This window comes from Otolemur garnettii, unplaced genomic scaffold (assembly GCF_000181295.1).
Source record: "Otolemur garnettii isolate 467f Iridium unplaced genomic scaffold, OtoGar3 scaffold00292, whole genome shotgun sequence".
In the NCBI taxonomy this organism is placed as follows: Eukaryota; Metazoa; Chordata; class Mammalia; order Primates; family Galagidae; genus Otolemur; species Otolemur garnettii.
Window position 1 is genome coordinate 496718 of NW_003852687.1, and position 11465 is coordinate 508182.

Genomic DNA, 11465 nt, shown 5'->3' on the forward strand with positions numbered 1-11465 from the left:
GCTCACAGCAACCTCCATCTCCTGGGCTCAAGCGAGGCTCCTGCCTCCGCTTCCCAAGTAACTGGGACCACAGGCGCCCGCCACAACGCTTGTCCATCGTTGTTGCTTGGCGGGCCCAGGCTGGATTCGAACCCGCCACCTTAGGTGTATATGGCTGGCGCCTTAGCCACTTGAGCCACAGGCGCCGATACGTATTAAAGAGTGTTCTCTAACTCTGTCCAAGTTAATACAAAAGATGTAGTCTCCATCTTTTTATAGGTGGATAGTATTTTGTGGGATACATATACCACAGTTTATAAATGCATTCATGAGTTGATGGGCATTTGGGTTGTTTCCACATCTTGGTAATTGTGAATTAAGCCGTAATAAACAATCTAATGCATCCCAGTTTCTTTTCAAGAATCTAATGGAGGCTGAGCATGGTGGCTCATGCCTGTAATCCCAGCACTCTGGGAGGCTGAGGAGGAAGGATCACTTGAAAGCAACACAGTGAGACCCCCTGTCTACCAAAAAAAATAAATTAGACAAACATAGGTGTGGGCACTTATAGTCTCAGCTACTTGGGAGGCCAAGGCAGGAGGATCACGTAAGCCCAGGAGTTCAAGGCTTCAGTGAGCTATGATTATGCCACTGTACTCCAGCCTGGGTGACAGAGTGACCCTTGGATGGTAGTGACAGACAAGAGTTGCTGAGCATTTGATAGATGAGTAGAGACACAGAAAAAAGACAAGTGATTCCAGGACACAGATGGAGCCAGTACCTGGCACCCTGTGCACTGGCCATCCCCTGAAGGTTGACTCTGAAGTGATCATTTTTAATCATTTTTAGAAAGTCAGTGAGAAAATGAGGTGTCTTTATAAAAAATTATAGGACTGGATTTCTTTTCCTTAAAGTCACATTTTCAGGATTCGATACAAGCTAACTAAAGCTATTGTTGAGGGCAAGTAATGATTTATAGAAGTGTGATGATTTCCAATAAGTACTTTTTAAACTTTTTGGAAAATTCCTTTGGTATCCCTGGTTTGAGTTTTGTTACTAAAGAAAGCAACACAAGCCATGTGGGAAATTTTCCTGTGTCTGTCTAAAATTAAAAGACCTTTTTGGTGTTTATTACATCATAAAAATATCAAAGTCTTGTTTTTAAGATAAAAGAAGGTCAGGGAGGCCTCACATTTCTGAAAAGTGCCAGAGATCATTAGTCCAAAATCAAAATAACTGAGAGCTTCTTGTGGAGCTCGGGGCCTCCCTCCTGGCGTCTGGCCAGGCCTGACTCTGCTGTCCGGATGCACACGTGCAGGCCAGACGTGCGTTGCTGCTGAGCCTCCATGCTGCCGAGCACTGGGTGCCTAGGGGCTGCCTTACGGCCACTTGATCCCAAAGAGCCTCTGTGCCAGGACCCTCCCCGTCCTCATCTCCTGCGACCCTTATAATGAGCCTTCTTGCTTTACTCATAGGTGGGAAACTACCTCCGTATGTTCCGAGGTTCTCTGTACAAGAGATACCCCTCACTCTGGAGGCGACTAGCCACTGTGGAAGAGAGGAAGAAAATAGTTGCATCGTCACATGGTAAAAAAACAAAACCTAACACTAAGGGTGCGTCTTCACGAGGGTTTGTAAACCTGTTTCAAAACCACTCGCTTATGTCATGAAGATAAAACGTTTTCACTCCAGAGTGTCTTCACTGCAGCCCTGGCCCTTAGGTAGGCAGGGAGCATCCCAGGGGCAGAACTGCTCCATGAGTACACCAGGCAAGAAAGCGGCTCCAGGGAGCTACTGGTGGTCCACTGGCAGGTATTTCCAGCAGGCTGGCGGGTGCGTGATGGGCTGGAGCCAGCATAGGAGCGGGTGGGTGCGGTGAAGACATGTTGGTCTCAAAACGTTTTAGGAATGCTGTGATGCTCTGCCATCTGCCGTGGGCGTGTCGCCATAGTCATCCTCCATACAGCTCGAGTGGTGGGTGGTGGCCCCAGCTCCCACTCCCCTCTGGGGCTTTCACCGCTTGCTTCCTAGAGCACGTCCATCCCGTAGCACTTCATCCTGGCCACCACTGTGCTAGAGCTCATCTGCATGTCCTGCTCCTATGCCTGTGGTGTGCCTGGGGCTTGCTAGGTGAGCTGCCTGACAGTAGAAACTAGTGTGCTTTGGGCCTTGGCAGCTTTGTGCAGGGCAAAAGGATGCTCTGTAGACCTGGGGCCTCTATTGGGAGACACTCCCAAGGGGACATTGGGTATGGACACAGTGCCCTTTGGCAGGTGCTAAAACTGCTTCCCACTTGGCAATGGTGCCTTGTAGAGAGCTGCCCTGGGCTCTGTGTGCACGTGTGCGTGTGTGTGTCCGGGGGTGCTTCGTAGTCTGTCCTATTTGGTTATGTAGGTGCTGATGTGGTTTTGTCCACTGCAGGAAAGTAGTGGTTCTTTTAATGCAGGAGCCGGAGCTTCTTTTTATTCGCTGCTATAACATTTCCACATACTTGCTTAAAACAATAAACAGTTTCATTCTTGTTCCCACTCCTCCCCTGTGGAGCACCAGTCACTAACGCAGTGAGTCCCCAGCTCTGCTCCCCGCCCCCACAAGTCCCAGGTGAAGTCTTAGTGACTCTTGCACGTTGTGCTTTGGAGGTACCTTTTCTGTAAGCAACTGATTTCTCCGGTAGCCAGGCTGGGCCTGCAGACAGGTAGCAGCTCTTGACCGAGGTAGCCTGGAAGAGCTAGGGGTCAAGTTGCCTAGAATCTGTCCTGCTTTCCAGGCAGTACATCTGGACTGGCTCGGGGATGGGAATTCGTGTTGGGTGTGAAGCAGCTATTTCTACCTCTCTGAGCTCTTGTTTTAAAAGAAAAGTATCCTTCATCTTCCATTCCATCTCCCCACCTTGCATCATATTGTGGACTACAGTGGTGGCAGACCTCTTCCCATTGGGGTGTTCCTCTGGAGCCTTCCCTTGCTCCTGACTGAGGACCAAGAATATAAGTCTTGGAGTTGAAAGTCCTTGTCGGCTGTGTTGTGCTGTAGCCGCTGCTGCCCGGAGCACTCCCTCTGCCCCTGAGCCAGTGCTCCTAGGCACCTGAGTCCACATCAGCCCTTGGAGCTTTACTCATTAGGGCTTCTGTGTAAAGCGCTCAGTCCAGGTTGCCCTTTTGGAAGAGGCCAGCATTTGGCAGTAGTGAGTTGACACCTTGCTTTTCCCACCTCCTGCATGTGAGGACCTTGATATGCTGTATCCACTTGGCTGGCTGCTTCGTGCTACCACTGCCAACAGACTGACCCAGTGGTGTTTCTCCATTTACAGATCATGGATATACAACTCTAGCTACCAGTGTGACTCTGCTAAAAGCCTCAGAGGTGGAGGAGATTCTGGATGGCAATGATGAGAAGTACAAGGCTGTATCCATCAGCACGGAGCCCCCCACCTACCTCAGGTAACTTGTTCTTGGCCAGAGCATGGTCCTGGAATACTGGAAAGGACTTTACTCATAGTCAGGAGTTGTTGGGCTGAAGTTGGATGGAAATGCTTTTTAACCCTGTACCCTCTATGCTTACAAATTTGCTTGGCCAGGAGTGTCGTGGAATTTCTAAGAAACATAAGCCAAGTCCTGGATTCTGGAGAGCAGTTAGGAATGCTTTGAGAGTAAAACTAATTTGTCAGAAAAGTTAGTGGCTCATATAAACTCATAAAAGAAACAGACAGTAGATTTGAATACATAAAAGCTTAGACCTGGTCAGGTACAGGTAGCTCATGCCTATAATCCTAGTACTTTGAGAGACCAAGGTGGGAGGATCACTTAAGGTCAGGAGTTCAACACCACCCTTCTCAAGAGTGAGACCTGTCTCTAAAAATAGCCAGACATTGTGTCCCAGCTACTAGGAAGGCTGAGGTGGAGGGATTGCTTGAGCCCAGGAGTTTGAGTTTGCAGTGAGGTATAATTATGCCACTGTCCTCTAGCCTGGGTGAGAGAGAGAGAGAGAGACCCTGTCTCAAAAAAAATGAAAAAAATCTTAGAACTTTTTTTTTTTTTGAGACAGAGTCTCACTGTGTCACCCTCCGTGGCGTCTTAGCTCATAGCAACCTCCAACTCTTGGGCTTAACCAATTCTCTTGCCTTGGCCTCCCAAGTAGCTGGGACTACAGGCACCTGCCACAACATCTGGCTTTTTTGTTGTTGTTGTCATTGTTATTTAGCAGGCCCAGGCTGGTTTTGAACCCACCAGCCCTAGTGTATGTGGCCAGTGCCATAACCACTGAGCTACAGGCACCGAGCCAAATCTTAGAACTTTTGCAAGACTATTTACAGGACCAGTTTATAAGGCGAGTAATTGGAAAGGTATTTTGTTGCATGTAGAGATGTATATTGTATGTTGTATGTCCAGATGTATAAGATACACCGTGATACCCAGTAGACAGATAGGTCAATTATAGTCCACTCCTGGAAGTACAAGGGGTAAACAGATGTGGGAAGAATGTTTACTCCTTATAATGTATAATTACATGTGTAAGTTTAAAAATTTAAAGTAGTAAGATCAAACTAGCAAAGATAAAGAATTGGGGAAGGTGTGATAGAGTTGCACGTTCACACAAGCTGGGCCAGCTCTGTAGACAGGTGTGCTCTTTTTGTGAAGCATTATGACATCAAACACCTTTTTTTACTCTGGTCTATTAATTTCACCCCTAGGAATTTGTTCCAAAAAAATATCTTAAAAGACTGAAATTAAAAAAAAAAAAAAAGACTGAAATAAATCAGTGAAGCCCCTGTATGTACTGAGATTCCTTGTGGTGTGGTGAGTAGCACTGGAAGAAGCAGAGCTGCTTGGGTATCTAGCCTTAGGGAGGGGCCAGGTGAGTGGCAGTGCAGCCAGTTGGGTGGGCTAGACTAGAATGCTCATATATATATAAATCTATTATTGTTATTATTTTGAGACATAGTCTCACTTTGTTTCCCTCAGTAGAGTGCTGCGGCATCACAGCTCACAGCAACCTCAAACTCTTGGGCTCAAGCAGTTCTCTTGCCTTAGCCTCCCAAGTAAGCTGGGACTACAGGTGCCTGCCGTAATGCCTGGCTATTTTTAGAGATTGGATCTCACTCTTGCTCTGGGTGGTCTTGAACCTGTGAGCTCAGGCAATCCACCCACTTAGTCCTCCCAGAGTGCTAGGATTACAGGCATGAGTTACCACTCCTGGCCCCTTCATTATTATTATTATTATTATTATTTCTCTTTTTTCTTGCAGTTTTTGGCTGGGATTGGGTTTGAACCCGCCACCTCCGGTATATGGGGCCAGCGCCCCACTCCTTTGAGCCACAGGTGCCGCCCTATTATTTTTTTTTGAGTCAAGAGTCTCTCTGTAACCCAGGCTTGAGAGTTATGTCATCATAGCTCACAGCAACCTCAAACTCTTGGGCTGAAGCAGTCCTCTTGCCTCTGTCTCCCTAGTAGCTGGGATTACAGGCCTCTGTCGCCACACCCAGCTGGTTTTTCTATATTTAGTAGAGGTGGCATCTCACTCTTTTTTTTTTTTTTAATTAAATCATAGCTGTGTACATTAATGCAATCATGGGATACAATGTGCTGGTTTTATATACAATTTGGAATATATTCATCAAACTGGTTAACATAGTCTTCACAGCATTTTCTTAGTTATTGTGTTAAGACATTTGACATCACACTTTTGCTTAGGCTGGTCTTGAACTCCTGAGCTCAAGCCACCCTTCTGCCTTGGCCTGCCAGAGTACTAGGATCATGGGTGTGAGCCAGCGCACCTGGCCGCTTATGTGTTATAATGAAGTAGGTTCTGCAGTAGGCTGGGCAGGGCTCTCTTGAGGGAGACATGAATAGAGTCTGCAGCAGCCTGGGACGGGTTCTCTTGAGTGAGACATGCAGAGTAAAAGGTTACACCTGTCCACCTTGAGCTTCCAGGTCTGGAGAGGTGTGTGCTTCTCTGCATGAAACCCAGGGAGGACAAAGTTGGGAGGAAGGATTATTGTTCAGAGTGATGTGGCTGTGGAAAATCACTTCTTTCCAGATTTTCTCTGGAGTTTGAAGTTGAATTGTTTTTATGATTCCCCCTAAGCCCGGCAGTGTCAAGACTGTGCTGTGCAGATTCCTTTTCCCCTGAGGGATCTGAGGGATGTGGTAAGAACATAAGGATGGCTAGATCTTCCCAGGAAGTCTCTGCAAGAAATTATATACACATGGATGATACTTTTAAGTCTCCACACATCAGCTGGGAATCTTTTATGGGGCAGTAAACAGTTTCTTGATGATCATGTCACATGAGGAACAGCTGAGAGCATCGACTCCTATTCCTCAAGAGGTTGGGTCCACATGGGAAGGGGGGTGGCAGGGGTGTAAGGGACACGTTGGCTGGCTCCACACGGCTTAGTCAGCCTCACAAGGGGATGACTGGCATCCTCCCCTTCTGTTGCTGGACGGTTTGGGCAGAGGCTGGGTGTCCTGTATCAGGGTTTTGTAGAGAAAGGTGGAATTTTGTGATTCGGATTCTGTGTATGGCTGCGTGTTAGTCACCTTCACTGTATCTGTGGTGGCATACTTGAGGTGGCTACCAGACTTGGAAACACGAAAGAGGTTGCTACTGAGTTAGGGCAGGATTTGGGGCAGGGGCAAGGGTCAGGGCGGGGCTCAGCTCAGGCTCAGGAGCCTATCCAGTCAGAAAGGAGGAGCTGAATGGGATCTGTGGTTTCTAAATGCAGGCCCAGCTGCATGGGAGACAGCCACAGAAGCTGCAAAGAATCCTTATTCCTGGGCCCTAACCCAGAGATGGAGTGTCTCTTGATTTGGGTGGGACTTAGGAATTTGCTACTTAAAATTTTACTCTCAGTAAGTCTGTGTGATCAAGTTTAAGAACCACAGGCCAAATAGACTATAATGGAGTCCCAGCTCTGAATCTCTTCCCAGATTGGTTCCATCCACCTTCCCCGTTTTCCCAGGTCTCCGGTATGAGGTGAAGACCAATCATAAGGTCCCAGCAAGGCCTACAGTCCAGGAGACTGGCTCTAGTGCTGGCCACATTGGTCATTAGAAACCCCTCCTTGCCCCTACCCTCAACCAAGAGGTGGTCCCAGGCCTCAGCATCAGAGGTGTAAGTGGCCCCTGCTTTAGAAGAGAAAAGAGTTAAAGGCTCAGAGTCCAGGCAGGTCTTTCCCCACCCCCACCCCCCCCATGGAAAGGAGAAGAGCCCACATGGTGGCTCCCCAGGTCCCTTAGAGGATGCTGCCAAGCATTCATTACCACTTGTCGTCACCGTATTGCAGGAGCCATCGTGCAGGGGTCAGGGCTGCACAGGGGAGTGATAGCACTGCAGGGAAGATGGAACATGCAGAGCACAGTGGGTACCTGAGGGCTTGGTCAGTCTCACAGCCTGGGAGCCTCAGTTTACAGCGGCTTTTAGTATTTTTCTAGTAGTAAAAGCAACATGGAATTTGGAGAAAAGAGTGAGCCCTTTATAGAACATGGGCTGTCTATTTAAATCACTTTGGGTGTCACCCTCTGGAAGGTGCTTACCAACCCACCTCCTCATCTCTACTGCTTTGGAAGCTTGGAGGACAAGCCTTGCATTGTCCATCTCAGGATGGCCCACACATCTAAAGTCACAGTCTGATTACTTCTCTCTTTCCAAGTCCCCCAAGGACTCCCATACCCCTGCCAAGTAAAGTCACTGTGTTGTACAGCATGTGAGACCCTGAGATTGGGATTCTGTCACCAGCCTCCGCACCCTCCTCAGGGCTTGGTGTGCAGGGGAGTACACCATGGCGGTGAGCGAGCACCCACTTATGTTCTGGGTTGTGTCTGTCATCCCCTTTGCGCCTCTGCCCTCACCCAAGAGCCCGGCAGCTCAGGGCTGCACTGACTCCCACAGGGACCTGGAGCCTAGCACTGAGCATCCTCCAAGCATGAACCAATGCCTGGTAGGCAGGATTGGACTCCTGTGATGACGAGGGGGGCTTTTCTTCTGTCTCTCCAGAGAACAGAAGGCCAAGAGGAATAGCCAGTGGGTGCCCACCCTGCCCAACAGCTCCCACCACCTGGACGCTGTGCCATGTTCCACGACCATCAACAGGAACCGCATGGGCCGGGACAAGAAGAGGACCTTCCCCCTGTGGTGAGGCCATGCTGTTGCGCTCGCCCTCTGCAGGTTTCCACTGTGGTTGGCCAACATGCCTTAGTCTTCTCCTCTCCAGAAAAACTCTGCTGGGACCTTGTGCTGCCACCTCCTTCTCTTGGAACTGTCTTTCCTATGGCTCTCTGCAGCCTCCCTGACACTGCCTGCTGTCATCTTGCAGTGTCCCCCTCACTTCTCCAGCACCCCAAGCTGTGTCCCTGTGGGTGCAGACCTCGGTCCCTTCTTACCCTCATTTTCTCAGAGCAAGCCCAGCCAGTCTGGTGGCTCCCGTGCTGTGCACGTGCCTCCCACTGCACCCACTCCCTTTGACTGCTGGAAAAACCCTCCACACCGAGTGGTCTGAGGCAGCACAGATTTCTTCTTTCCATTCTGGAGGCCAGGAGTTACAGAATCAGTTTGACTGGGCTGAACTCCCTTCCAGGGCTCCAGGGGCCGCCTGGTCCTTGCCTCTTCCAGCTCTGCCTCTTCCTTGGCATGTATCTGCGTCACTCTAGTCTCTGCCTCCATGGTCCTGGGGTCTCTCTGTGTATGAAATCTCTCCTTCTCTGTCTCTCTTAGAAAGACACTTGTGATGTAATTTAGGGATCACCCAGATAATCACTCAGGATCCTTCACTTGATCTCATTTGCAGAGTCCCTTTCTTTGGCCATATGAGGTGATGGTCATGAGTTTCAGGGATTAGGACACAGTTGTCTTTGGGGGCTGTTTTCCAGCTCCCACCCCATGTTTATTTACCTCTATGATGCAGACTTCCATGGCCACCCTCACATCGTCAGCTGCGTGCTGCCTGCAGACTGCTCCATCTTGGCCTGGAGATCCAGCCTCCCCTTGCTCAGGCTGCTTGCTCAGCTCCTTCCTCCTTCTCATACTACAAGTCCAGCCTCAGCGCATTCCTACTTGACCTCAGCCAGCTCCCTGCAGCCCTCACTGAGTGTTTGCAGCAGCCCCTGCCTGGCCTCCCCATTGCATCCTCAGCTTTGCAGGTGGCACAGACCTCTTTGCTCCAGGCAGATCAAGTCACTCCTCGCAGAATCCGCTAGACTCCACATCATACTCAGAGTGGAAGCTGGTGCCACCACCACTCCCATTCTTGGTGCCACTACCTCTGCTGCAGCCACATGAGCCTCCTTGATACTCTGGGCCACCCAGAGCCCTGCCCTGTAAAAGGCCCCACTGAGGCTTGCTTCCCGCGAGTGTCTCTGAGGCTCACTCCAGCCTTCCTACTTTCCTCCTTCCATGCTTTGCCTCCCTCCTGTTTTCCTTCTCTTTCTCTTCCCTCCTTTATACCCTCCTCTCATTCCTATTTGAGTGTCACTTCCCCATTTAAAATGGCTGCTCCTGCCTTGTCCCTATCCACACTCCTAGGCATACATGCCCAGCACCTGGCGTGTCTCCCTCCATGTCAGTCATCTGCCTCCCAAGCTCCCTGAGGGCAGTCCTTGGCCATTTCCATGTTCCCAGACACCCCTAGGCTCCCCTGCCCTTCTGCCTCTCTCCTTGACCTGCCTACCCATCTCTTCCCTCTTTGTCTTCTCCAAATACTCAATTCCCTTGCTTGGGATCCTTGTGGAGCTCCCTCAGGGCCGAAGCCAGGTTCCACGGCCCGAGGAGAGCAGTGTCCCCTGAGACTGTGCCTGGTGGACGCTGCATCGCACCCCCAGAGGTCTGTTGCTGATCCTTTAGCGGTTCCCTCATTCTCCTGCCTCTGGGCCTTTGCTGGACTGTTTCCTCTTCTGGAAATGCCTTTTTCCTTTCCCATGGCTTTCTCTGCAAGTCCTGCTACTCTCAGGTATGACCCGCTTTTGCAGTATGTCTAGGTCTTGTCCCAGTACTGCCTGGATCAGCAGCGTCCTGTCCACTCCCCATGTGTCTCTGAGGCTTACCATTCTGCCCATTTGCCACACATGGCCTGGTGCTTGTCATTTACAACCCCTCCTGCCCCACTTAAACTGTGGTTCTGCTGGCTTGGTCTGTGCTGCCTCAGATGTTGGCTGACGAGTGGCCTTTCCCCTTAACCAGCTTGACAGTGACTCATGGTGCAGAGAAGGAGGCTGGAAACCTAGATCCCTGGGTGCTGGTGCCCTTGCTGACTATCGTCGCCCTTTCGCTTTTAGCTTTGATGACCATGACCCGGCTGTGATCCATGAGAATGCGTCCCAGCCCGAGGTGCTAGTCCCCATCCGGCTGGACATGGAAATTGATGGGCAGAAGCTGCGGGACGCCTTCACCTGGAACATGAATGGTAGGAGACTCTGCTGGGCCCAGCCATCCTGTCCCCTTCCCTGCCAGCTGACATTCAGGTCACTCAGTCATGGTTTTCGGAGTGCAGACACTGGGTTCAGTCCTCCTGCTGCTGTTCCCTGTGGGCCGTGTGTGTGAGCTTCAGGCTTCTTCCTTCCCTGTGAGGTTGTGAGGTTGGGGGGCCCACGGGGCCTGGCATGGCAGGACATGAGTCCATGTAGCTCAGGTGAAGATAATGATGCTGCTCAGACTTGGTTCAGCCGCCCAGTCCAGCCCGCCCTCCTCTTCAGCCCATCCACCACCCTGCTCCTGATTTGTGACTGTGCGAGTGGGCATTCCTGTTCTGCCCTCACCCTCACGGGTCTTGCCTTCGGGTGTCCTCACTCTCTGAGTCCCAAGTCAGGCACAGTGTTGTCAGGCTCTTTCTCTATGCAGGGGGCACGTGGCTTGGGGAGTTCTGTGTGCTCATTCCTTCTGGAGGGAGGGTTATGCCTGTGTGCGTTAAGCGTATGTTTGTTTCCTTATTTATTTTTTCCTTAAGTGTGACTGAATTTTTTTATGAACGTATTATTTATATTCAGATAAAAAGCAGTGAATGTCATTTTTATCTTATTTTATTTTATTATTATTTTTTGAGAAAGCCTCAAGCTGTCACCCTGAGTAGAGCGCTGTGGCATCACAGCTCACAGCAACCTCCAACTCCTGGGCTTAAGCAATTCTCTTGCCTCAGCATCCCAAGTAGCTGGGACTACAGGTGCCTGTCACAGCACCTGCCTATTTTTTTGTTTCAGTTTGGCCAGGGCCTGGGGTTTGAACCCGCCACCCTCGGTATATAGGACCAGTACCTTACTCACTGAGCCATAGGTGCCGCCCAGGGAGTTTATTTTTATTGCTGCTTTTCTTTAAGAACTTAGCTTAGGGCTCGGTGCCTATAGCTCAACCGGCTAAGGCGCCAGCCACGTATACCTAAGGTGGCGGGTTCGAATCCCCAGCCCAGACCTGCCAAAAACAACGATGGCTGCAACCAAAAAATAGCCGGGCGTTGTGGCGGGCGCCTGTGGTCCCAGCTACTTGGGAGGCGGAGGCAGGAGACT

The 11465-nt window shown here is 50.3% G+C and overlaps 1 protein-coding gene across 2 annotated transcripts in view; it reads left to right on the forward strand.

The window, feature by feature from the left end:
* Positions 1-11465, forward strand: part of SMARCB1 (SWI/SNF related, matrix associated, actin dependent regulator of chromatin, subfamily b, member 1) — a 41529-nt gene that overhangs the window by 4040 nt on the left and 26024 nt on the right. Inside the window, exons 2-5 of one of the 2 annotated variants that reach the window (XM_003803288.3) lie at positions 1455-1593; positions 3287-3416; positions 7972-8109; positions 10245-10372. In XM_003803288.3, coding sequence (XP_003803336.1) covers positions 1455-1593; positions 3287-3416; positions 7972-8109; positions 10245-10372 — 535 coding nt within the window. The remainder of the gene's footprint in view (positions 1-1454; positions 1594-3286; positions 3417-7971; positions 8110-10244; positions 10373-11465) is intronic. The other variant, XM_003803287.3, reaches the window with a different exon arrangement.